Genomic DNA, 27751 nt, shown 5'->3' on the forward strand with positions numbered 1-27751 from the left:
ATGGCTCTCATAAGCTATGTCCAAGTTCCTTCTTTCTTCTGCACAAGTAACACTAGAGAACAAAAAGGTGAAGTACTATACTGGATCACACCCTTTTTCGAAAAGTCTTTCACTTGGCTCAAGATTTCTTTATGTTGAACTCTGCTCGCTCTGTAAGCTGGTCGGTTCAGAGGAATACTGCCAGGTATCGACTCTATGGTATTCATCCTCTGGTCGTTCAGGAGGTAACTCACCAGGAGAACCATCTGAAAATCAATCAATCAGCATGAGCTTGAAGGAAACTCTGACGCTCCAACTCTAGCTCTCTCAAACTTGAGCCCTTATTTTATCTCCATATTATCTATAAAGATCAAGTAAACAAAAAGACTTGATTTCATTATTTTTGAAATGGGCAAAGCCAATATACGAAGGACCAACTCGCCCTTGAGTTTTAACACCAATGAACACATCTCTAGCATTACTGTTATTTAGCTAGAATTTCCTAGCCCAATAGTCCACAATGACATTGTTCTTCTGGTGTCAAGGGATCCCCAAGAGCACATCGTAACCCACCAAAGGCATGATATGGAAGTCCCTGTAGCCCTGGCAATGCAAACAGAGCTTGCCAGTAACAGGCGTCATGGCTCAAGGACTTCAAATATGAAAAGATATTGTCAACACAAGATGGTGGCTCTCTATCTCAAACCTGTGTTTTTGGGCGTCCCCAAGAAATCTTGTGCGAGTCCTGCTTTCATCTCTCCCTTCTTTGGTCACTCGACCGCTTTAGAAGTTTATGGTTTGTCCTCAAGCTTTTCCTCTTTCTTAAGGCAATTTGCTTGCACATGCCCTACTTCACCACACCCATATCAAGGAAATAACTTGTAGTATTTTGCCTGTTGTTTGGCAAACATCTGAGGGGCTGTGGGTTTCTTTTTATGTACATCTTCCCTTTTGAATATTATTTCTCTAAAGCTTTGGACACTAGATACCAAGCTCTCGCTCTCAGGTACCTTTCGCATGTTCCCATAAGATTACGTGCTTATTCTATTGGTTCTATAACAAAGCCCTCACACGTGGATTTCCTCATCAACCCTAAAACAAAATATTTCTCACCTCAAAAAGCCCAAAATAGTCTCCAACAGCTCTTAAGAAAAGTTTGACCTTCTTCTCTTCTCAAAACTCATCATTACTGTGATTATTCTTTCCAACAACGGAAAGAACTTAAAGACTTAAAGAAACATCCTTACAAAGGCCTCCAACTCTTGGGTTTAGATGTCAGAGAAAATATTATTATCGCACTGTTGATAATAATAGTCCAAGAACAACAGTGAACACACACTCCTCAGCATCTCATTCATGCACACAAAATAATTCACGCCCAGCAAGGCAGTACTTAGTATGCATTCTAGCTCCTTATCTCTTTTTATGTGAAATTCCGGATTTCTCGAAAAGGTTACACGCTACAGAAATTTTGTATCATCAAGTAGCAAGAAAATCTAGACTAGAATATATGGACCTGTTTGATGGTTGCAAGTGTCTGAAATGAAGTATCAGTACGTGTCCCAAGTACCTTGAGTAACCTTTTATAGAAGATAGAAAAACATTATGGATTGATTGAAAGCTTACCTTGTTAATGCAAAATGTCTTTTCTCGGATTGCCTTCCATTCACAATCAATGCCAACAAGAGAAGCCTCCCTTAGGTGCTGTGTAGCAAAGTCTAACTCTTTGAGTGAATCAACCCAAATAATTTTTTCAAGTGGCATGACGTCAGTTATCTGTATGTATTTAATCGCTTCGGATTCTGCATGGATAAAACGGAGAGCATATTAATTTCAGGGTGTTTCTATGGTCACAAATCTAAAACAACACGGGATCGAAGTCCATAAGAAGCCCAAAGAAGCAATGCAGTAAGCTACTCAACATTTGAAAAAGAGAAAAGTTGCATGCAAGACCCAAAACATAGTACTTATGTTGTTAGTGTCCCATCATGTAGTACAATCAAAAAGAATATGTCCAAATCTACATCAAAACAGTTAAAGAAAGAAGAATACAAATGTATAAACTCTTAACAACTACTGTGTGTTATGCCAACTGCTCTTCTCAATATGTCCCTCATAAGAAACTGAAGTAAGAAAGGCTCCAAGGTAGTTAGGTACCCACAAGTACCATATGCTAGGTACGGGTACGATAAGCAATTGTTCGTCACCCTCGGATAAGATACATGGGGTACACAGTGTATAAAAACCAGACAAAAACTTACTTTATTCTCTAGCATTATTGATCAAGTATAGCAGTTCATATGTACTACATACATTAAAAAGGTCTTTCGAGTGAGCTGACAATGATGCTTTTAAACTATCAAAAACAACTTCAAAACATGAAGTATAGCTCTACCGCCAACAATTTTCAGATTTAAAAAATTGTCATGTGTGAGACAAACCAATCCGAAGACCAACGTATCGTACGTACCATACGTATCCTATGGCAACAAGGGGTCAGGTACACAAACAGATGCAACCATGAAAGGCTCGTGGAAAAAGGGTAGCAATTCGTGCCCTGTAAGGATGACACTGACTTGCTCCTAATGGTTGTGTGATAGGCGTGGTCGTTACGGCCTTGGGCATCACTCAACATATGCCATAGATCTATCCAAGATGACTCGTCAGGAGGTGGAATGTCGTGCAGAATGGCCGTGGCAAGGGGCTGTAGTACAGTGTAAGCATGTTTAATACTACTTGCTATGGAGAAGTAAGTCATGAAAAAAGTCTAGGTGGCTCCACACACATTGGTCTGCCCCTTCTCAAGTGGGTATCACGATGACGTATAAGGAAAAGTAGGCATGCTATCAAAGTAAACTTTACACTGATATACATACTGCATTTGTGACAGAGCTGACAAATGTGATCTTTTTATCCCTTTTCCCTCCTATCATCCATTCATCATTCTCAAATGTTGCAATAACATATCAATTTGACCAATAAGGCTCAAAACATCATTTGAGATGATGTCAAGAGACTGCTCGCCCATGTCCACGTTGCATCCCCTCATTCACCGTGTTGGGAAACAAACAAACTGAAACACCTCTATAGTGATGTCACCCAAGGGCGTTGAAAGAGAACTACAAGACACCAAAAGCTTCGCAAAATCCTTTTGAAACACCACAAGTCCAATAGGAGTAGACCCTTGGGAATTTACTAGCCGTCGCCCACCCAAGAGACTATGTCACATAGGAGCAAAACCCTGCCAAAGCATGGATTTACAGCACATGCCGACCAATGCATATGAAGACAAGAGCCTCTCCTTTCACAATCAAACATCACAAACCCACAACTTCAACATCAATTCCACAATTCATAGATACATGCCCTCCGAATCTATCTACACACAATTTTCCACTAGGTTGCCATAGCCATAACCCTACAGAGAACTAGTCGTAACCTGATGAGCACAACTCCAATTGGGACACTTTAAAGCTTGAGAGAAAGCTTGAAAAATGACTGGCGAGAAAGCTGAAGATGACTAAAATTGATTCCATACGCCCCCATGAGCAAAATTGACGCGAACAGAGAGCTGTCCCAGCACGACTACACGTAGAGAAGGCTAGTCGGGGCAAAAAACTGCATCCAAAAGCACCAAGGAGACGGAACGAGCTAAAACCTGCAAATTTCTAATCTTTGGTTGAACTTTTTTTAGTTTGTACATGAGTTTAAGTTATATACAAGGCTCACTTTCAAAAAACTCACTCACGGGCACTTACAATAGCCCGACAGCTGTCACTAGACTAGTGACTTGCAGTGCATGTACATGTGCTTGCTAAAGCAAGCTAAAAAACCCACAAAAAGAAAGCCCACACGCCCTTTTGACATCGGGCGTCATGTCCGTATATACAAATTTACAAAAAACGGGGTGTCAGAAATGCGCCCAACAATGGCATCCATTCTTATTACCTATTTGATTCTAGGAGTCGTGTATCCTAAAAGGAAAAATTAAGGCCTCAATTAATGGAGGAATTGTGCCATTTCCACAACCATGCAAGCTGAGCCAAATGCAAATCTAACTTTACTTACCATATGCAAGCCACGGTCTTCTTGGAAGATTTATATCTCAATAGGAGGTATGTTTGTCTCGTGGGCTGCAACCTTTCATCTTCAAGGATGTTAGTCGCTACATAAAGGCCTCCGTGACTAGTGGTGTAACACAAAGCTCCTCTTATAATCTCATCTGGATCAATTATCATGATAACAAGTGTCCCATAAAATGGACTGCCAATGAAGGGAGCAAAGCGAACCCCGAACCCCCGATGGCCTCTAAAACACCGAGGACCGAATGGCGCGCCTCGAGCCTGTCATAGTAAAGCAAACAGGGGGCACCAACTAGCTTCAGCGGCTAGGATGCAAACAACACACCACCATAACAAAGTTTTCATCCAAGAGAGATGGATACTTGGGAGTAATGATGAAGAGGAAGGGAAATGAGATCAAGTGAGAGAGAGAGAGAGAGAGAGAGAGAGAGAGAGAGAGGGAGGGGGTATAACGGCTTAGTACTTAGGCACCACAGAAGGATGGCGAATCCGCACACCCTTCACACATACACAAGCTCACTCCAAACACAAGACTAGGTGGCAATTCCGCACACCTCACATGGGCAAAACATTGCAGGAAAACATACTCACAAAAACTCAAGCTTTATTTAGAGAATAAGGCGATGAAATGGGGAGCATAAGGTAGGGGAATGAGAAGGGAGAGAGTGGTAGAGCACATGGCGGATAGGTGGGAGTTGATGGCGAAGACTCGCACGAGGGTTATGGCCATCATCCTTCATTTGGCTGCCCTTCATCTTCCATAGTCCAAGGGTGTAGAGGTCATGCTCAAGACGAGCATGGTGATTGCGGTGATGGTGATGGTGTGGGGGTGTGTGTGTGCACTAGGCACACACAATGCATAGTGTATTCTTTGGTGATGTTGTGTGTGTTTTTTTTTTGTGTCATGGTGAGCTCTCATGGCCTCCTCATATAGGAAAGGAGGAGAGGATTTAGCAATATTTCTAATTGAAGTGAGTGTCCCACTCTGGTGAAAGAAAATGGGGTGCATGTGACTGTGGCTCCCATCTTGTCTCCTCATTATTTAAAATACCAGAGTCAATAGAGAGAGAAGAAGAGAGAATGTGGGTAGGATGTAGAGGATAGGAAATATTTACAATAGTCTAGCTTTGGCTAGACATAAGCTTATCAGGGAGAGAAGAGAGAGGTAAGAAAATTATAAGAGAGGTTGTCGAAGGTGGATATTTGTTGATGAGGATGGATCCTCCAAAAATGGTGATAGAATCACTCTAGACTTGCCAAGACCTCATTAAAAGAGCCTTGTCTCTTGTAATCATGCTTGAAGACTTGTAGAACCATAGCCATTCTAGAGGGAAGAAAACTAGGGATGGCCTGTGTCACCATTACATGAGAAAACTGGGGTCCACTACAAAAATCATAGCTCCGCGTTCATAACTCCAAAAATTCTGAAAAAATTTGAGCTAAAAGTTGACATCACCAGCTACATCTTTCATGTTGAACGTTCCTTCAGATTCAAGGTTCTTCTTTACTTAAAAATTTCAGCCAAATAATGTATTATTTGTGGCTACAAAAGTCTTTTGGTGGTCCCCTTTGAGTGGACTTCTCTCTTGCCTTCAAGTGTAAGCTCCTTCATGTGTATGAAAACATGACCTAGAGTTTTGAAAAGATTGGCAATCATTTAGATGGAGGTATTATTGAAATTTGAAAGTAGGGTTGAGGTTTGAAAATGAAAACTAGTGAATAAAATATTTGGTAGGGTGGAATAATATACATACATGAAAAATATATTAGAAAATACTAAAATATATAATGTAATTTATGGAAAAGCTTGCCTCACCAACATCAAAACATTGGTCCAATCCCCATTAGCCCAGTGGATCACTTGGATTGAAAAGGAAGGTCGGATGACTCGGCCACGCCACTTGTAATTATTTGTTTCGCTCCTTGCAGAGATATTCCCGAATAGCAACAATATCTCAAATTAGCACTCACATCCCCCAAGAAACTTTCTTATGAGGGTGTCCTAGGCTTAGGAGCACACATGCATGGCTTTACATGGCCTCAATATCGATGCAGTTTGTCCTAATTACAACCTTGACTGCCCTTTCCTCAATCTTAGTATCACAAATCAAAACCATAAAGTATTTGTGTCTACGGGTGTCCTAGGCCTAGGAGCACACGTGCATGGCTGTAAATGGCCTCAATATCGATGCACTTTGTCCTAATTACAACCTTGACTGCCCTTTCCTCGATCTTAGTATCACAAATCAAAACCATAAAGTATTTGTGTCTACGCATTAGGCCACCTTGTTACTGGTACTGGTAGAGCAAAAACAGCCCTAGACGCTGATGTTTGTGTTTCCATGTTCTCATGCGGTTTCTACACCAGCTTTTGGGCATTGGCAGTCTTCATACTGGGAGGTGGTTTTTGGCAAATTTGAAGCCACAATAACAGGCTGCCCCCTTGCTTCTAGTCTTGTAGCTGATTGGAAAATAGTCACGAAGGAGCTGTCTTGGCATGGTCGAGATGACATGAGTGGCAATTTTCTCAGAATGGAGAGTTTGCTTTGGAGTCCAGTTTTTTATTAGACTCTTGTTCGGTGATGTCCAAGACAGGCTTATTTTCTCTCCCAGAAAGACATTGAAAGGATATCAAATGTGATCGATGCTGATGGAGAAGTGCTCTCAGTTAGACAAGGTACTCTAACTTTTGGTCTTGGAATGCATTATAGACACATGTGGCACACCATTGAGGATCTGGTTGATTCCATATCTCCCATTTCGTCGCTTGTTGCTAAAGATCGAGTTTCTGACTGGCATTACGTTGGTTCTTTGATCCTCTCTTCATCTGCGGAGGTGTATTGTCATTTGCAGTCATCTTCCTAGATACAGGAACATTGTATTAAAGTATAAGATATGAACAAAGATGTTGCATGGAGACGACATAAAGTTATGGAAGTGTAGCATGCTAAGCTTCCTTTAGAGGAGCGATTGTTTACGTGGAGATGCATCATTGGATTCTCCCAATTGGCAGGTTTCTGCACTCCATAAGATTAGCTTCCTCTCGATGTGTTACATTCATTGTGATCTTGTTCTCATACGAAACAGTTTGTGGACTATATCTCTTTGACAGTCTTTAAAGTTGCCTATGACTTGGATGAGCTCCCCTCTCTTCATTCTGAGCTCTCCTTTGAATGTTTCTAATTTACCGCTTATAATATTTTCTATGGAGGAATTGCGCTCGTTGCTGCTGCTCGCGCTCACTATCTCCAACACTCATACCCCCCTCAGCTCCCCCTCGCGCTGCCCTGTCCCTATCAGTCTTCCCCGCCTCAGCCCCACGGTGCCCTGAGCTGCCCGCCATACACACGCTGTCCTGAGTTGTCCCCTCACTCCCCCCTCCTCACGTTGCCTGCAGCTTGCCCACATTCCCCCACCACCACCTCGTGTCCCTTTCGGTGTTGGTTCACAGCGACACCAACTCACTTCGTTTGCATCGACGCCCTCGGCTCGCCTTCGCAGCAGCAGACACAAATGGAGGATCCTGCTCCGCCAGAGAGGGACTCCACTGAAGTCCCCCTCGCCCGACCCCGCAAAACCCACCATCCAACTTGCTCACTCGCCGACAAAGCAAGCGAGCTTAGAGGTAGAGGTGGCGCACCTTCATGCCACCTCTGTTATCTGCAAGGTTCTGGGCACCAGACCCTACAGAGGGAAGGTGTGCGATCTCCTTCAGGCCACCTTCTCGCAGATGTGGGCAAGATCCTTGATGTTCAGTTTCCCGGACGTGGCTACTACCAGATAGAGTTTGAGACTCTCGCGATGGCGTATAAGGTCATTGCGATGAGCCCCCTGGCCATCCGAGGAGTTCGAGCTCATTTTCGACAGTGGCGTCACGGTTTCGACCCAGCTATCGATGTTCTTGTCAAGGAGGCAAACCTTCCCATTTCGGTTTATTTCCCCGGCTTGAAGAGAGAGTACCTTTCGCTCCCATCCAGGATTGGCTCAGAGATTGGGACCATCCTAGAGACACCTCGTACAGCAACCTCTGTAGCTACCAAGCTAGTTGGCATTCCCACAGTACGTGTTCTAATGCGGGACGCCCACACCCTCCCAAAGGTCATTCTTCTACCTCGGGTGAGTGGTGGTTGGCTCCGCCAGAGCGTGGAGTATTCGGGACTTCCGAATCAGTGTTTCATTTGTCGCCAGATGGGCCATCTTGCGAAGGCCCGTCCACGGAGGAGGCCCCGACCTTCACCTCAGGCTCAACCCCAGCCTACTAGGACTGGCCAGCAGCAGCAGTCAGAGTCACAGGGTACTCAGGCAGCATCACCCTCCGAGCCTAGGGCTCAGGCAAAGGAGGGCTAGCAACAGGAACGTGGTCGACGTCAACAGGGGCCACCACGCCAGCCTAGCCCTCCAGGTGGTCACCAGGCTCCAAGCCAGCAATAGTGGGTTCCCACAGGAAACCGTTTCGACCCTCTTCAATAGGAGGGTAAGATGAATGCTATTGTCATTAATTCTTGGTTGCATCAATTTACATCCTATTTTGCGGTTGTTTAAAAAATTCATAATAACAAAGTTCTCATGGCTTCCATGCATCGCACGGGTGATGCCATCACATGGAAGAATAAGTGGATGCAGAAGGAGGAAGCCCACAAGGCGGACCACTCCACGTCTCTCCTCGTTCCCCCTCTCGAGCTTCACTTAGAAGGAGTTTGAGGAGGATTTGAAGACGCGCTTCTTGCCTCCACATTACCTAAAGCGATTGAAGGAGGATTTTTGAGCTTTGTCTCAACAAGGTAAACCTGTGATGTCGTATGCTAACCAGAGTTACCGGGGAACGCCCACTAGCCTCCGTTCCGGCGTTCCGGGGGGCAGTTCCCTTCCCGAACGTTCCGAAACGTCCCGGAACGTCTGACGTTCCGGGTGGCCAGTGCAAACCGGAACGGCCGTTCCGGAACGCCCCTGGAACGGCCAACGGCTACAAACAAATTTGGCAAAAATTGAAAAAATTGAAGTAAATGTTTGGGCTTCTGTTTGAAGTGTGCAAGGCCTCAAGGACTCATAAAATGCACCCCCCTCCCCCTTTCTCTCCACAAGCTAATCCTCAAGGCTCAAGCTCTCTCCCTCTCAAGACTCACTCTCTCAAGGCTCAAGGCTTCAAGCCTTCAAGCTCTCTTCCTCTCCCTCCCACTCTCTCAAATCTCTCCCTCTCCCTCTCACTCTCTCGAGTCTCTCCCTCTTCACTCTCTCTCTCTCTCTCTCATCATCTAGTCATAGCAAGGTTGAATGATCTTCAAAACGAGTTTTTTGTGAGTATTAGAGTCAAAGCACTCTAATACTCCTTGTATTTAAACACAAGGAGCTAAAAAATGCACTATTTGGGTGTTTTTTATACCTCCCGTTCCGCGCCGTTCCCGTTCCGGACCCCTAGCCGTTCCCCCGTTCCGCGGGGATCCCGTCGCCGTTCCCGTTCCGCGTTCCGGGTAACTATGATGCTAACCGTGTGTCTCAATTAGGTGGACATGACGAAACTAGTCTTGCTTGGTGGGCCTTGCTATATAATATCTATAGAATACATAGGACGTATGCAAATTGATATTTAGTATCTAGCACTGAAGGAAACAAGAGCATGACTAATTTGGCAAGGACAGCACTATGTAAAAGGGATATACATTTGAAATAATGTTTATGGGAGGAGACAAAGTTAAGCGCATCAATTATTCGAGATTATAGGGATAATTACAGTTGAGATTATATTGAAGTGAGGTTGTCTACTAATGAATGTTTTTTTCTAGTATACGTGCTACATGTAAATTCTTGCAAACGGAAAGTATTTTAAAAAGAAAATTTTCATCGAATGGTTGGTAGAATAGAAGGTGGATGTTGACTATATTTTGCCTTTCTTCTTTTGTAGTTATTTGTGTTTTGCCTTTCTTCTTTTATAGTTATTATGAGTACAATGAATGAGGACAGCGATACATGTAACCTGACCTTCTTTGTTTTGTGCTATGGCATCGACAAAGCATGTTGCACCGTTTGCCACACCAATTGTCAAGTCAGTGTTTTCAGTGATCATGCAGCACATGCCAATTGCGATCAAATCTAACTCGTTGAACTTAGGCTCTAGGAGCCACTACTGAAGGACATTTATGTTACCTCCCTTCGTCTTTATTTCAACTTTTGTAATGTCAGTTTGATTGTGAAACTTATTCAAGGCTAGGTTTTTATAGTATTGGAAGTCTCATCCGTGAGTACAAATTATCGGAGTAGAGTTGTTGATACAGTCATGCATATGGGCTTCATCTATAATACATGTACCGAAGGTACAATTGATCTCATCTACAACTGGTTTTCTTTCACGAATAATGGTCAAGAACTAAAGCAATTCAGGGTCCGTTGCATGTCTTACAAAGCATGACATCCTATAGAAAGTTGCATGTAGAAAGTGGACCGAGCTTGTGATATGGCATGTGTTACAAAGCTCCCGTGCATGACTACAAACTGGGGGTAGTTGGGCAAGATCACCAAGAAAGAGAACACATTTGTTGTTGAAGGGATGTGCCAATGTATCCTTGTTATGTTAAGATTTTGTCTTGCGATAAGGTAAAATGTCATTTGGATTAACATTAATAGCTCCTCTATAATTATAATATCTGCCTTTATAACATGGATAGCTCCTCTATAATTATAATATATGCCTTTTCTCAATGCAAAAAAATCTAAAACAAGCAAATAGATAAAGCATAAATGACCTGCAACAATAAATGAGGTGCTTTATTGACCTGCAATGTTGTACTGCTGCATTTCGATTGTCCAATCTACAGGCCGATTTTTGAGTCGAGCTACAAAAAAGAAATATGAATAGTTAAACATATCGTCTTGCAATGAAATGTCATACACTGAAAGTGCAAAGTATACAGTGCACGTCATACAGAGGTGCCATACAGAAGTATGGTGGAGAGTTGGCACTGTGGTCTCTCCAAAAAATTATAAGAAACGGAAGCCGTGCTCTGCCCCGTAGCATTTATGTGTTGCGCCAAGCAAACACATGCGCATGAAAAATTGGATGTAGATAACGAACCTTGCAGTGTTGTCAAGCTAGAGTCACGCTTGCTATATGTGGTTTCTACCTCAACCGCCTATTGCACAAAAGACCTTTGAGAAGATGTGAATAGATTACCAGTGTCCCAAGGAAAAATGAGGGTTTGTGATGGTGACAATACCAAACTGATGTCTGTCATCTGCAGCCATCTAAACTTGCTCCGATAGCTGCTACGTACATGGACCTTTGCTCATAGGGTCCGCCACCAAATCATGGTTATTAGCAAGTGAAGCTCTTTACAGGAGGCCGCAATATTGGCCATATTGTCTATAGAGTGTCTGCTATCCCACCGAGTTGTTGAATGGACATGAGTGAACTGCTCTTGGAGGCTAATAGGTGCTGACATATTGGTATGCTTGTCTCCAGAAATGCCATTACTCCGCAGTCCGTGTACGTCAGCTTCTGTAGCATCAAATCTCTTTGTGTGAAAAAAAGAATTAGCTTCTGCTTCTGCTCTTTGTCTATTCTTTTGATCTTGATCAGCACTATAAGCACCTGCATGATTTACTACTTGACTTCCACCACAATGATGTTGCATCTCCTTGGAGCTACACCTTAACCAACTCTCGCGGACACCATATTCTGCATTGAATTAGTCATGAGAGATGTTTTTGTTTGTCTGCAGATTGTTCCGAAATTCTTGCCTCATCAAATTTTCTGATAGGCTATCAACAAAGTTGGACGAGGAGTACGACTAAAGCCAACGGCTCATCAGACCATGACTTGCACTAGTGGCAATATTCCCCAATGCCTTTCCCTCGACATTGAGATGTCTGCCACTAATCCCCTCACACACTCAACTAAAAGCGCAAGCAGCTAGCACTAAAGCCATTGGCTTATAATTACTTGAGGATAACCATCAGAAGCTTTGGTGTGATTGATCCTGCTATGCTTTTCTGATCTCATGTCCTCTTTGAGGTTTACTCATTCCGTTTCTTCTGCCTCTGCCGTCTGCATCGCCAACAGCCAGATAGCAACAGTAGAAAAATGTGTTAAACGGGCTTGGAAAGGCAATGTGTTGGTAATTCGACTCTAGATTCGGCCAACTGATCATTGATTGAAATCTGATATCTTCTATTTAGAACAGAGACCTCTTCCATGGGTTGATCGCATGAAATATTTGAGGGCTCATCACGTTGGCAAGCATCCGACGTACCCTTCAGCTTGATGATCTGCGACTGCAACGCAGCTTGATGATCTGCGACTGTGCTTTTTATTTTATTCACCTGGTAGCTTTTCACGTTTGGCAGCGATCTTTTTTTTAAAATTTATATCTAATGCCACGTGGTGGCTGCTGCGTTCAGATATCGGAATGGAGCATAGAAGAAAAGCATGGTGGCCGTCTGCAAGCTGTGTCTTAGGCCTACCCAAGAAGCCATGCCTACAGCGCTGTTGTGTCAAAGTTCCGTTACAGATCCCTCTGGTCGAAATCGTATGTTTCGCGCCTAGGTGCCTCTCCCAGCCAGCTACTCAGACCCGCCATCGCATTCACCTTGCCTTGTCAGCAAAAAAATTTACGGCTCTCCTTGGCATCGCACAGAGAGAGAGAAAAGAAAGAAAGAAAGAAAGATTTTTAACGTCTATGTCAGGCCGAAATCGGCCTATGAGACAAATCAAATGTACATGGTGTGTATGTCATCCGTCTATCGGAAAGACAAATGAAACAAAACTGATACAAAACTGAACTGAATGTAGGTAGTGGGGTATCTGAGGAGGGATGGAGCTCTATCTCTAGGGGTATATGCATGTCTATATGCTCAAGGTAGTACAATCATGAGAATGCATCAAGCTATCTAGCTCCATCCTGTACTAATGGGGGGATGTAAGATGTGGTACATGGGCGGGTCTGGTGCCAAGGCTGCCCGGATGAAAGCTGTCGGGTCGGCCCTCATCTGGGCCACTCGCTCCTCAGTGGCACGGCGCTCCCGGGCTCGGATCTCCTCGATCTGTCGGTGGTGGGAGCGCGCGCCCCTGTAGCCTGTGACTCGTGGTCGTCGTCTAGCTCGGCTCACATCCGCCTGTGGGAGTGTCACTCCCCTCTGAGTGTCTGGTGGGGGAGGGGCGGTAATCCTCTGAAAGAAGTCTGTGAGCTGCGACTGTCTCCCCTCTGTCTGTGTAGTTGTGTGTGGCTGTAGTAGTGTGTCCCGATGGCTCTGTATCTCTAGTAAGAACCGTCCGAGCTGTCTCTGATCCCGAGAGTCCATGATCTCTCGGAGAGTGGGCTGTCCTCTGAATAGGGCCTCATACCTGCCTCTGATCTCAGTGTATGCTCTGCATCTACATACAAAGTGCTCCTCACTCTCCACCTCCTCTGTGCAGGCTCTGCAGACGCGCTCCTCCCTGGGGACACCAGTATGTCTCCCGATCTCAATCTCTAACCTGTGTGAAGCCACTCTCAGCTGACCAATCGCCACCCGTGAGCTATGTGGCATATATGTGTCCATGTAGCGTGGTCTCTGTATGAACCCCCCAGACAATATGGTGAGAAACTGGTCTCTGTAATCTGACATCCTCGTCCCCAAGCCAGGTGACTCCCAGACTCTCCTAGTGTATAGCTGCCACAGATCCTGTCTCAGTACCAAGTTCCTCTCACTGCGAGAGAGGTGAACATATGGTGAGTGGGGGTCATACTGGAAAGGTGGTAGGCTCTCCATGTCAAGACCGTGTCCCTCAAACCATGCTCTGACCTGTGAGTACCATGCTCTCTCATGCCCACTCTCTGATAGCTGTATAGCTGCCTCAAATGCTCTACGAGTAAGTCTGTCAGGAGGTAGCTCTCTCATCCTCTAGATGAAGCAGACTGTCTGGAATAGTGCCTCTACCACCATGGGTGGTGTGGCGAGCTCGGCTCTAATAATGTCATGTGGCACTGTCTTCTTGCTGCGGAGCAAGCGTGAGATCATACATATCTGTGGCCTCTCAAGCTGTGTCCACTGGTCAGCTGTCAATCCTGGTGCCCATACTGCCGCCGAGTACATCAAGGCCGGGGTGACTAAGGTGTCGAAAAGCCACCCCTTCGTGCGGGGTTCCTGAAAGTGTGCCTGGTGGCATCTCCGCTCTAGCATGGCCAGAGCGGCATATCCTCGGGTGAGCCTGTCAGCAGCAGCCTGCCTCATAGTGAAGGGTCCTGGTAGGCTGGTGAATGTGATGCCAAGGTAGACATAGGAGGTGACAACATCAACCTGTCCTCCTGCTGCTGTGAAGGTGGCAGCGCTCCTCACTGCACTGGATGTGTGAAAGATCATAACCTTGGTTTTGCCAAGGTTCACAGTCAACCCCCTGTGTGTGCTGAATTCGTCCAAGGCCTCAAGATGGCGTTGCAAGCCCTCGGGTGACTCTGAAATCAACACAATATCATCAGCATATAACATGATGTGGACCGGAGTACCTACCAAGTCGCTCCCCTCTCCCCCTGCTCGCAGTATGTAGTCGGAGATCTCGTCGATGTAGAGCCCAAAGAGTGTCGGGGAGAGTGGGCATCCTTGCTTAACACCAATGGTGCTAGCAATGGTCTCTGAAAAACCGCCTGGGCAACGAACTCGACCCGTCACCTTCTCGTAGAGAGCATATATGGCCCAAATCATCTCTGTTGGTACCCCAATGCTGTGAAGGCGCTGGAAGAGTCTCGCGTGGGACTGTGTCAAAGGCCTTGCGGAAATCCACAAAGCAGCAGTAAAGCCTCTTCTTCCGCGCCTTTGCCCCATCAATGAGGCAGCGCAGAACGAAGATGTGATCAGTGGTGGAGAAAGCTCGTCTGAAACCTGCCTGGCCTGGAGCTCGTAAACCCTCGATCTCTGCGTAGTAGCTGAGCTGTGCCTCAAGTACTGCTCCATATAGCTTGGCCATCGTGTGGCCAATCATGATAGTCCTGTAGTTCCCTGGATCCAGGGTGTCGCCAGATTTGTGGATAGGCACTATGGTGTGCTATGTCCACTCCTCTGGGAAGCCCTCCCCTATAGCCCGGTTGAAGACATGTGCAATCAACGGGGCTATAGTGGAGGCCGCATAAATGATGTGCTCACTTTGTAATCCAGTATGGTCAGCTGATCGTCTGTGCTGCATGCGGCGTATGGCCCTCTCTACCATCTGTGCTGTAAAGAAGGAGGAGCACGTGGGACGTGGCTCGTGTGGCTGTGGGATAGGAGGCTGTCCCGGTACCTCGTAAAGTCGCTCTGCATAATCATGCCATATCTGTGGATCCTCAATAGCTGTAGTCGGACGTGGCTCGCGCAGGGTGCGCCATGCCGTCGCGCTATCCATGCTCATGAATAGGCGGTATAGCTCAAGCTCCTGTGCCTCTTCGAATGCTCGCCGCTTTTGGCGTGTCAGCGTCTTCATATGCCGTCTGGCCTCTCTCTCTGTGATCTCTCCTAAGGCTCGCTGTGCGCGGAGGCGTCGGTATAGCTCTCTGCACTCATCATCATACCAGCGGTTCTGAGGCATAGTCCCGGGGAGGGGAGTGCGTCCTGTGTGAGTGGTGTGTGGAAAGGAGCTAATAGCTGAAGTGTGGAGAACGGAAGAGATATGTGATGTGAGAACTGAGAGTGGTGTGGATGGATGGAGGAGGCATAGGCCATGCTCGACCTCGGCCGAGTAAAGAGAGGCTAGCTCATGTGTGAAATGGATGGTGGTGTGTGGAGTGTGTGCTGTGGAGCTGTGTGGGATGGTATCTCCGGTGATGGAGAAAGAGAGGTATGTGTGGTCGGCTCCGATGGGTATGGGTGGAATGGTGAAGGATGTGATAAGGTGTGTAGCCTCCCTGGGTCCCAGAATATAGTCGACTGTACTCCCCCCTCCCTCTGCAACTCCATGTGGCATACAAGTCAGGCCCCTTGAGGTGGGCCACTGGACCATCCCGTTATAAATAACGAGACGGTGCTGGGAGCCAAGTCGAAGTAGATGTAGTCCGTAGGCTGTGACTGGAGCTCTGTCTGCTGTATCTCTCATAGTAGCCTCCTCATCTAGAGTGTGTAGTGCCTCTGGGTCCTCGTGGTCATATGCCTCACACTGCTCACTGCGCGTACGAGCATTGAAGTCTCCCATAAGGAAGACTTCACCCAGTGTGGAGTACTCCATAATCTCCTCCGTGAGGCATGCGTACGGTGACTCCTGCTCAATAGGGGCGAATCTGGAGCCTGTGGGAGCAAAGTAGCAAAGGGCAATGTAGACCATCCTGTCTCGTGAGAGCTCGAGGCGAATCCACATGTAGCGGGCCTGTGGGTCCCGGGCAACAATCTGTAGTCTGCTGTGAAGCCCCTGTCTAAAGAGTATGGCCACTCCTCCTGAGCCACGAGTGGTGTGCTGGCGCATACATCCCCGATGTAGAGACTCCCACTGGAATCCATGTATCCGTGGTAGCCCTCTCTCTGGGCTCTCGTGTGTCTCTGTAAGTAGAATGATGTCTCGACCTCTCATCACCTCCTCAAGTCTCTCTGGGTGTGTCCATAGGTCTCCATTGCAATTCCAAACCGTGACATGAATCTCCTCGTGTGTCCCACAGGCCGCGAGTCCCTATGCGATGGTCTTGCCATCAATGATAACCCTACCATCTCGATATACTGCCTTCTTCCCTTCTTTGCGGGCTTGGTGGACTCTAGGCATGCACGCGCGACGGTGATCTTGTTGCATCTTTGTGAGGTCATCATCAAGATAAATCGGGGGGCCTTCTAGCCCTCTCAAGATGACCCTCTTTCGGAGGAAAGAAGTTCGAGACTCCTCGGAGGCGAATTGGAGGATGAGAGCTCTCTTCTTTGGATCTTTGCCGGCTCTCCAAACTTTGGAGAAAGGGATTTCTTCTTCCTTGTATCCCACTTTCTTGCATAAAGCTTTCCCATCGCTCTCGGGTGTAGACCCTTCTTCTTCTTTGATGCCGGTCACTCGCACATTGAGACGGCGAGCTTGTCGCATCTTCTCCTCCTCGATGGTTGTGTGTATGATGAGTACCTCATCTTTTTGGGCTTCCTCTCTTGCAACCTTCTTGATGTTCTTTTTGACCACTTCGACCCATCCTTCTTTGGTGGCCTCTAATTTGTCCTCAATGCTTGCGGTGAGGGCTTTGGTGATCTCCTCCTTGAGGGCTTCCTTAGCCTCCTCTTTAATCTCTCCTTCTTCGGGGGTGAGGGATGTGATGGAAGCATGAAGGAGATCGATTTGTGCCTTCATCTCTTCTTGCTCTTTCCTCCATCTCTCCCTCTCCTTCCCGTTCTCCCGTTCCCTTCCCTCCTTCTCTTTGAGATTTTGGATTTCCGCTCTCATGTCCTCTTTCTCTTCGTTCCATAGCTTGATGAGGGTGGCTTTCTCCTCCTCCCATATCTCTCTCTCCATCTGCCATTCTTTCATGTCCTTCTCCAATTGTGCAAGCCTCTTGTTCGTGAGCATGAAGGTTGTCTTCATTGTCGATGCCGGCGTCTTGATGATGGGGGAAGACATGGCTGTCTTCGTAACTACCCTCTCTTCATATTGTGAAGAAGAGGGGAGAAGGGGAAGAGAGGAAGTACTTGTGTGTATGCGTGTATGTGTGTAGTGTGTGTGTGGGTATGTATCCTTGTGTGAGAGATTGGGGGCAGCGGGCCTGGTGCACTTGGTAATGCTGCAACAGTGAGGCAGCAGCAAGTGCTACAGCCTTGGCAGCGGAGAGTCGCAACAGGTCAGCCACAACGGGTTCAGCAGTGGCGCGCGCAGAGAGAGAGAGAGAGAGAGAGAGAGAGAGAGAGAGAGAGAGAGAAAGAGAGAGAGAGAGAGAGAGAGAGAGAGAGAGAGAGAGAGAGAGAGAGAGAGAGTTGCAGATTGACCCTCTGGCCGAACATGTCGCCCCCAGGTGCTTCTCCAAGCCAGCCACTCAGACCCGCCGTCGCATTCACCCTGCCTTGTCTGCGACCGCAGCGTTTTTTTATAAGAGATTTTGACGAGAGAGTTTGACAGGAGCTTTTTTAATGAGCTTTTTTAATGCTACGTGGTGGCTTGTGCGTTCAGATACTGGAAAGAGCACCTTTGGCTCACCAAGTAAAAATGGAGGCCTTTCTCTTTGGATTGGACCACTCGATCAAGTTTGACGTGGAAACCCTCAAGTGATAAGTGTGGTAGAGCAAGAAGCTAAGCAGGAGGGGACTTTCGAAGAGGATGAACTCATAAAATGTTATGGACATGTTAATGGTGTCACGAGGACGTGGCAAATGTTAACTATGTCACGAGGACTTGGCAACTGCTAACTTTAGTTGTTGGTTTCTTTCCAATGGGTTTTGTTTTATTTTTGAGACCCTCTTTTTGAAGTAGCAAACGGTCGGACATTGTATGGCCAATGTGAACGGTAGTTTCACCCGCAGATGGGTAGTGGTCAGCACTGGAATTCGTATAGTAAGAGGATGTCTGGGCTCAGAGCAAGATCATATAGGTTCCCCTGTCACACTTAGCAAGTTGGTGGATACTAGGAAGTGAACTCAATAAAGGCATAAAGTCAAGGTGCGACTACCAACAGAAAGTATCCGACAATTGGGCCACATTGCACTTTTGGATGCGGTCACAATGAGGATAGATGGTCAGATGACCACTGGGAGCCCAACGGAATCATTTCCTAAAATTTAGGGAACTGCTGTTTTGGGCCGTGAAATGTGTTCGCGTCATTACCTCCGGTATGACTAGGGGAACACTTTACAACTCTGCCGCGAAGTCAATTGGGCAACCAGTCGGGAGATTTTTAGGCGGCAACCCCGAAACAGGCAAAAGCTTGTAAATGCGCCAAGTGGCACATTTCTATGCACCTGCCCCATGTAGAAGAAGTGGCGTTGAATTTTAAGCTGGGAAGAGGCCTCATTTGCATTTTTGTCACAGGCTAAGAGCTATGGAGTGCTTTCTTTCCCTCTCATGTACAGTGTGGTGCTAGGAGTGATGCCCTGCACGCTACACACTGCTTTCTCTCCCCTACCTGCAGTTATGTGATGCCCCTCAAGAGGGCTCTTCATTTGACTAATGTACAGTTGTGTGGGTTCATGCTTTTGTTCCTTGAGCAGGAACAGGGGTAGCTAGCTGCTACTCCAAAGCAGGCACCAGTGAGGGTCATAACCTCACCGTACAGGTACAAATTTCAGCGGTGTGTATGCGCAGAAAATTGACTGTTTTTCAGCCATACGGACGCCAGAACCCTTGGGAATCGTGCCCCACTGGCGGAGGACAAGTAGGGGACTGTTTGGGGTTGAAAACGGGGCAAAAACCAGTAAATACAGCGAGCTGAATTTACTGTTTTTGGGCTGGAATCAGAGGGTATACGCCATTAGAAGTGAGTTCTACCAGGGGAATTGGTTTCGCGCAAGTTTTGGGGCTGTTATGCTGCCGAAATTTGGCCAAATCATGTAGTATGTTGTAAGGTGCAGCGGAATGAATGTTGTATTTTCTCAAGATTAGTGATCTATATTTGCTCAAGGTTCCTTTAGTTCTTAGGGAAAGAGAGAGCTTTCCGTCTTATGGAGAGTGCTATGATCACGAACAAAGTGAGTGGATATTGTGCGTGCAAGTGAATGAGACTGAGAGAAGGAGAGAAAAGAGATACGACACCGAGGTTGTAAAACCTCCTCCTAAGGCCCCACTCTCGTCGGCGAGAGTGGTCTACTTGATTGCACAAAGGTGTACAATGCGTATGCAATGGACTGATGCAACTTGGACTATGCCGATGACGACGACGGTGATGACGACGACGACTTGGTGGCTGAAATCTGGGATCTCCTAATCGCTGATTTTCATGGCTGTTTCGGTGGCTGAAAATGACTGTTTTGGCTGCGTTTCCATGGCTAAAGATGGGGGGACTTCTGCACCAACTGGGGGCTGATCTGCTATTGTTCCATAGGCTGAAGATCTCTGTTTTCAATGCTGAATTTGCTGATCAAAAACGCTGGGATTGCTGATCCAAAACGCTGAGTGTTTGCAGATCTGCTGGCGTTTTCTGCAACCAACTGGGGGCTGATCTGCTATTGTTCCATAGGCTGAAGATCTTTGTTTTCAATGCTGAATTTGCTGATCAAAAACGCTGGGATTGCTGATCCATAACGCTGAGTGTTTGCAAATCTGTTGCCGTTAGTACATGGTTGAAAACGCTAGAAAATCTCAGCATGGCTGGCGTTAGTAAAACGCTAATGGCTGATCTGGGTCATTAAGTCAAAACGCTGATGGTGCGGTTGAGGCTAAGGGAAAAACGACAGGCAATGGACTTGATGGCGATGCTGGACTATAGGGGAAAACGCCAAGGGAATGGAGATGGCGATGGTCTAATGCTGAGGGGGGGTACTGCTGAGAAGTTGCCTGTTGAGCGGGAAGCTCCTGCTGCGTCTTCTACCAGAAAGTGCTAACTTGGGTTTGCTTATATATTAACTTAGCAAAATTGCCCTACCTACTTTTGTTGGAAAGTCACTTAAAAATAATAAGTGAAAATAACCAAAAATAGGAAAATATGCTAAATACACTGGAAAATTCCCCTAACTGATGCTAATGGATTCTGATGGGTATCCGATGATCATGCTGTGTGCAATCGGAGGATATGCATCTATGCTAAGTAACTGGGCATGCACGGTCTACGAATAGACTCACAAAAGTGCCAGATCCCTGCTAATCTAGACTTGACTGAACTGACTGAACCCTGCTATGGTGTAGCTTGTCCACGGACACATAGGGTTAGGATGTGTCACGTGACATATGTAGAGGGATACAGGTAAAGGATTCCCAGGACTCTACTTTGTAATTTACCCTCTCAAAGAATAAAGAAATACCGAAAGGAGCGCCAATTTTGGGGCCTACAGGTTGTCGGCGTCTGCTCGGAGCATTCTAGCTTCCGAGCCGTGTGTGTGCTTAACTGTTAATTCCCGTCACAGGTTTCCTTTGCACATTCTCTCTCTGTGTGTCTACAGTAAGAATTTCGGGTGAAAGCCAACGCCTACCGCCCCACGGGCCGGTTTCAAGGTTCCGTTGCCGGGACATCAATCACTTTTTCCTCAAAGAGTGAGCCTCGGTTGTTTTGGGTAAAGACACAGAGTGCAGGAACGCGGGATTATACTATGCCGACAAAGGGAAGGGCATTATGAAAGAGGGTTCCTCTTTGAAGGACAGACAGGAGATTCCTATGGTCTTTGAGATTGGCGAGAGCTCACGGCCACATCGGTCTGTACCTCATGTCATTGTGAACGTCCCTCCAGTAGTACAGGGCTTTATGATTGGGCAACTTAAGGATGATGCCTTTAGGACTCAGTTAGTTGCCGCGGTTAATGTCTTTTCGTAGCTGGTGCAGAATCCAAGGTTTATGGAGTTCTTGCAAGCGCCACCAGTGCAACAGCAAAATAGGCAACCTACACCACGTACGGAGCTTGGCCCAAGTACTTAATGCGACTCGGGAGGATAGAGAACACTCGCATGTTGCGGAGTCAAGGGCTCCAAAACAGGTTCCTCCCGTGCTTGAACAAGTGGTTGTTCCACAGGTTATGCCAGTTCAGCCCGCCACCTTTCAGAGCCCGCATGCTGTCTTGAATGGACAGGGAACTGGATACCAGGCTATGCACCCAGTTTTTCCACCACCCACGGTACATCCTGGGTATTTTGGGGGTGGATCAGTGTTCCAAAGTATAGCTGGTTATGCGCCTGAAAGTCATCCGTACATGCCAGGAACAGTGTTCGGGGGTATGCAAGGCATGATGCCAAACCCCATGTATGGTAGTATCGGCATGCAGCAAGGTTTTCAGAGCAACCACGACCAGTTTGGGGTGCCACAAGGTCATTTTGGCATGGCTGGTTTTTCTCGACAGCAGCCAGATATCGCACCTCTGACGCAAAATGTGAATGGCCAAGATGTGCCGATCATGCTTACTACAGTGCCCATGTTGCAAACCATTCCTTATGACAATTTGGGGGCACTGGAGAAGCCGAAAGCTTACAAAGAAGGTAGTGCAGCTGTAAAGTTCAGTACTTTCAGTGGCTTCGAGGATAAGACAAAGGCTCTCACTTTCCTCCAACAGTTTGATACAGCTTATGCAGGAGGGAATTTTACAGAGACCTCGAAAGTCAGGAAAGCTGTCACTTTCTTAAAGGACAATGCGCTTACATGGTAGACGACATGGTTAATGCAAGGACAAGCACCCGCCACTTGGGTTTACTTCAAGCAAATGTTTGTATCTGCTTGGTTGTCAAATGAATTTGAAGCCGACGTCATGACAGATTGGCACCGGCTTACTTCAACTTCGTGCAAGAGCTTGCTGGAGTACAATAGGAGGTTTTGTAAAGCGTTACTCTCAGTGACCTCCTACAGATTTGTGCCATTGAGAGAACAGATAGAGAAGTATTGTTGTGGGCTGCTTAAAGGGCTTCGAGATTACTGTACCAAGAACAAAGTGGCTACCCTCACTCAGCTAATGGAAGTTGCTAACACTGGTCTTGCCTTATTGAAAGGAGAGGACAGTGGGTTTCCAAGCAACGACAAAGGAGGGCAGCAAAAGAAAAATTCAGCGAATAAGCCCTTTGTGAAAACGGCTCCTGATGCATCACAGGGGTCAGAAAGGCCACTAAGGACAAGGATTCAATCAGGACTTCTAGAGCGCAGGCAAAGAAACAGAAAAGGATGCCTTTTGTGCGCAAGTCACTCGAGGAAAAGAAGGTCCTAATGGCTGAAAACAAATGCTTTATATGCGAGCAGCCTGGTCACTTTGCTACCAATTGTCCACAAAGGAAACGACCAGCTGACTCAGATGATAAAAAAGACCAGAAAGGCAAGAAGCCTAAACCCACGACAGGTTTGGTGCCAAACATGGTGGGTGATAGGCCCAATACATATGCCAGTGAGTTATGCAGGACATGGGGTAAAGTTAGGGATCAGACGGCACTCATCTTCTTTGATCCAGGTGCCAAAGCCAACTTTATCTCACCAAAGTTAGCTATGAAGTTGGGCATCAAAGCTGAAGAGATGGGGTACACAGCACAGGCACGGTTGGCATGTCCTGGCCACTCAGAGTGTATTACTCCCATCATTGGAAAGCCGTGTCTGCATATTCAGTCGTAAGTGGACACAGACGAGTTCTACATCATGCCGTTGAAAGGATGTGACGCCTTGTTGGGGATCCCGTGGATGTTCCGAGTGCATGGAGTCTTGGATGCCTACAACAAAAAGATCACTGTACAGCATAGGGGCAAAACTCACATCTTGGATGTAAAGTTTAAAGGAGAGTCAGTCCCTATTGTATCTGCTTCTGCTATCGCTTCTGTAATAAAGAATCATCTTTCTGTGTGCTTGATTTTTGCACGTGATGTCTCAGATAGTGATCAGTCAAATTTATATGTGTTAGATAAAGAAAGTTCAGCATTTTTGCAAAAGTTTAGTGACTGTTTTTCTTATTCATTACCATCGCAATTGCCACCAGAGAGACCTAAGGACCATCAGATAGATTTGGTGCCAGGGTGTAGCCCACAAATAGACCTCCCTACAGGGTTAGCGTGGCGCAACAGAAAGAGATTATGGGCCAGGTTGAGGAGTTATTAGAGAAGGGGCTGATTCAGTCTAGTTCTTCACCCTTTTGCTCCCAGTGCTCCTAGTGCAGAAGAAGGATGGCTCATGGCACATGTGTATTGATTACCGTGCGTTGAATAAGAATACCATCAAGAATAGGTTTCTTATTCCTAGAATTGATGATATTCTCGATCGTTTAGAGCGTACTGTAATTTTCACCAGGATAGACCTTAAGAGTGGGTACCATCAGATTCGTATAAGACCACAGGATGTGCACAAGACTGCGTTTAGAACGACATTTGGTCTTTGTGAGTTTCTAGTGATGCCGTTTGGGCTAACAAATGCTCCTGCCATGTTCAACAGAATGATAGACCGGATTTTCCGCTTGCATAAACAGTTTGTTGGGACGTTCTTCGACATCATAGTCTATTCGAAGAATGAAGAGGAGCATAGGCGTCACTTGACCATTGTATTCGAAGAGCTACGCAATCACATGTTACTTGTCAATCCTAAGAAGAGTGAATTCTTCCTTGAAGAGATCCACTTTCTTGGCCACATAGTCTCAAAGAATGGTGTCAAAATGGATCCCGCAAAGGTCGAAGCTATTAAGACATGGCCACACTTGAAGACTGTGCACAATGTAAGAAGCTTCTTGGGATTGTGTTCCTACTATAGAAGGTTTATCAGAAATTTTGCAGAGATAGCATCGCCTCTTCACGCATTGCAAAAGAAAGAGGTCACTTTCAGATGGACCCAAAAAGAGATTTCAGCTTTTAGTCTTTTAAAGGAAAAGTTGACTTCAGATCCAATAATTGTTTTGCAAGATCTCAGGAAGTCATTTGTGGTCCAGTGTGACGCGTGCGGCAATAGCATCGGAGCAGTGCTAATGCAAGATGGACGGGTAGAAGCTTATGAAAGCCGAATTTTGCAAGGGCCAGAGAGGACTATGCAAGCCGTCTATGAGAAAGAGCTCTTGGCCGTGCTTCATACGCTTTCTAGCTGGAAGCACTACCTCTTAGGTGCTGATTTTGTTGTCCAAACAGATCATCAGAGTTTGCGATACTTCTTGACACAGTTAAAGTTATCCGAAAAGCATATGCGATGGGCAAACATTCTTTCTATGTTCCACTTCCAGATTATGCATGTGGAAGGCAAAAAAAATGTTGTGGCTAATGCGTTATCAAGAAAGCCACAAATTTCAGCTGTGTCAATTCCTTATCATCATGAGTTAGATGACATGAAGGAACAATATGCTACTGATGAAGAGTTTGCAAGGATCTTTGAACAGTTGCAAGAGGAGCAACATCATGAGCACTACCTCCTCAAAGATGGTTTTACGATGATGCATGGCAGACTTTGTGTCACTAGGCCATTGCGACATAAGGTCATGGAAGAGAGTCATGTCCCACCGTATGCAGGGCATCGTGGCATTGATGCGACAGTTAAAGCGGTAGAGACATTCTTCTATTGGCCTACCTTGAGGAGAGATGTGGATGCCTTTGTGCAAGCATGCATAGTTTGCCAAAAGGTCAAGTTTGACAGGCAAAAGGCACTAGGGTTGTTACAACTACTGCCGATTCCGGATAAGCCATGGGAAAGCATTGCTATGGACTTTATCTTTGATCTTCCAAGAACGCCGACAGGGAATGATGGTATATGGACCATTATTTGCAGGTTCAGCAAGCAAGCCCATTTTATCCCTGTCAGGGAGAAGATAAATCTGATCAAATGGCACGCTTGTTCATGTACAATGTGTTTAAGTACCATGGTATGCCACAATCAATTATCAGTGATCGTGATCCTTGCATGACCAGTTTGCTCTGGAGAGGATTGTTTGAGAACATGGGCACTACATTCAAGTTCTCGTCTTCGTTTCATCCACAAATTGATGGACAGTCTACACAGGCTAATTCTACTGTCTTAGATCTGCTGAAATGCTATGTGTCAGATAATAAGGGCAAGTGGGAACAGTATTTGCCTATGCTTGAGTATACGTACAATAATACGGTGCATTCCTCTACTAGCAAAGCACCTTTTGAGATTGTTGAAGGCGGTAAAAAGGTTCCTCCCATTTTGCATACAAAGGACAAGATCTTTGAGGCAGATCGATATGTCGAGAACATGGATGAGATGTATAAGAAAATTAAAGTTGCCTTGGAGAAGACTCGGGCAAAACAAAAAAAGGCTGCTGATCATCACTGTCGTGAATTGCTGTTATCACCTAGTGATTGGGTTCTATTACGGTTCAAAAAGGCAAGGTTAAAGAAGATGAAGGGCAAGGAACGGCTGTTTCCTAAGCTCAGTATACGTTACTATGGGCCTTTTCAAGTGCTTCACAAGATCAGCGATGTGGCTTACAGGCTGAAATTGCCTGATGCGTGGAAGATTCATAATGCGTTTCACGTGAGTCTTCTTAGACCCACGTGGGTGATGTGCCAAAAGATATGTCAGATGAGGATCAGCCAGAAGTTGAGCAACTTGATGAGATCCTGGTACCTGAGCAAGTTTTGGCACATAAGGACAGAAAAGTTAAAGGACAGGTTGCAAGACGCTATTTGGTGAAGTTCAAGAACTATCCGCCTATGGATGCCAAGTGGATAGAAGAGCATGAACTGTCAGAGTCACCAAATGTATTGCAGCTTTACCTTTAAGCCTTTGGGTTACAACCTACGTATGCCCCAACCCAGCGTGTGCAAAGGAGGGGTAATGATAGAGCTAGCACATGAAATGTACATATAAATTCAGTGTAATAGATGGAAATGACAAAAGTATGAAGGTCTCATTAAGTCATTTGTATCTATGTGTTACGACCTTTCTTGCGGATCCATGCGATGATAAAAGAGTGTTAATAGCACAAGATCATTAGTGGCGTGTATTTATGGTATGCAATCGAGGTTGTGGGAGTGACCTACTGATGGTAATTAGCAAAACCAAGAGTGGGACATTGGGAGGTGTGGGGGTGACCTATTGTGGCCATGCAAGTGGTGGGATGTTTCATCCCATGCGATATGTGTAAGGATTCAGCAAATATTGGTTGGCGTGCTTGACCATGTATAATGACCCAATTTTTATTCATGATGAAACAATGTTTACAATAGGCAGATTCTTGATTTTTATCTATAGGCGATAGAGGCTAGTCTACTAAGGCTTTAGGGAGGGGTTTTATGAACCTACTTTTGGATGAGTGAATCCCTCTATTGCCCATGTGTGTGGTGTGTGTCACAAACAGGAGCGCACACGAATAATCAACAAGATGAAAATAAATAATCTTTCAACTAAACAGAGTTGAGGGAGAAGTTCGACACAGTATTTGGGACGAGAAGATGGGCTGGTCCCCCCCTTAAAGAGAATCCTTTACTAGGGAGAATCTTTTTACAAGCGCAAGAACCGGAGAAAACCCCTCCGTTCTAAATCTCTAACTCGATGGTCGTTCCTTCCCGTAAGGGAAATCCGAGAGACGAGCTCTCAATCCTTTTTCCGTCTCAATCCTTTTTCAGTCTGTACTCGGAGTCGAGACTCCACAGACAATTTCCGAATCCCGTTCCCGGAATTCCCAAGCGTAGGCCGAAGCCTTCTCACTTCTCCTTCGCGATGAAGTACTTGCAAACACACACACACAAACACGCGACAACAATTCGTATGGCGGATCCACAATCGATACCTGTCGCTCTTGCACGGGAAAAGCAACTTCTGTGCTTTGTAGTCTCGCGATCTCTTGCGTTATCTGGCGGCAGATTCTTCTCTTGCTGACGTTGGTAACTCCTTTTCAGTGAGGGCATGTGGTGCTTTTATAGCTCCTTCGCCACGGCACGAATAGATGCTTGGGTAGAGATCACAGCCCTTTTTTTTTTTTTCTTGCTCTACCCGAAATAGGGAGAGAGAATTCGTTGGCTGGTTTTGTTACTTTATTTTCTAAGTGGCTGCCCACTTATTAAGTGGACGGCCTGCATATTTTAAAATTGGTCTGAACCTGCCCAAAAACTCAATAAAACCTTATAAGTTAAAAACAGTGCCTTTCACAACACTTCCCAGGCGTCCTTGGATGCAACCACATGCACGAATGCGATGCAAACATAGATTCCTTGGGGGAAAGCGTCTGCTCTTCCCGGAAAACTCGTTAAATATTCCGCGTTT

The 27751-nt window shown here is 46.0% G+C and overlaps 1 protein-coding gene across 7 annotated transcripts in view; it reads right to left on the minus strand.

Moving 5' to 3' along the window:
- LOC147428506 (uncharacterized) overlaps positions 1-27751 on the minus strand; it is a 68204-nt gene that overhangs the window by 15713 nt on the left and 24740 nt on the right. For 6 of the 7 annotated variants that reach the window (XR_015186063.1, XR_015186064.1, XM_086497580.1 and 3 more), the window contains exons 5-6: positions 10829-10888; positions 1606-1781 (exon numbers count right to left, since the gene is read on the minus strand). Coding sequence is in view for 5 of the 7 variants with exons in the window: in XM_086497580.1 (XP_086353706.1) it covers positions 1606-1781; positions 10829-10888 (236 nt within the window). In the remaining 2 variants the exon portion in view is untranslated. The remainder of the gene's footprint in view (positions 1-1605; positions 1782-10828; positions 10889-27751) is intronic. The other variant, XM_086497581.1, reaches the window with a different exon arrangement.

The sequence above is a fragment of the Adiantum capillus-veneris genome, chromosome 23 (assembly GCF_014529385.1).
Source record: "Adiantum capillus-veneris isolate H3 chromosome 23, ASM1452938v2, whole genome shotgun sequence".
Taxonomy (NCBI): domain Eukaryota; kingdom Viridiplantae; phylum Streptophyta; class Polypodiopsida; order Polypodiales; family Pteridaceae; genus Adiantum; species Adiantum capillus-veneris.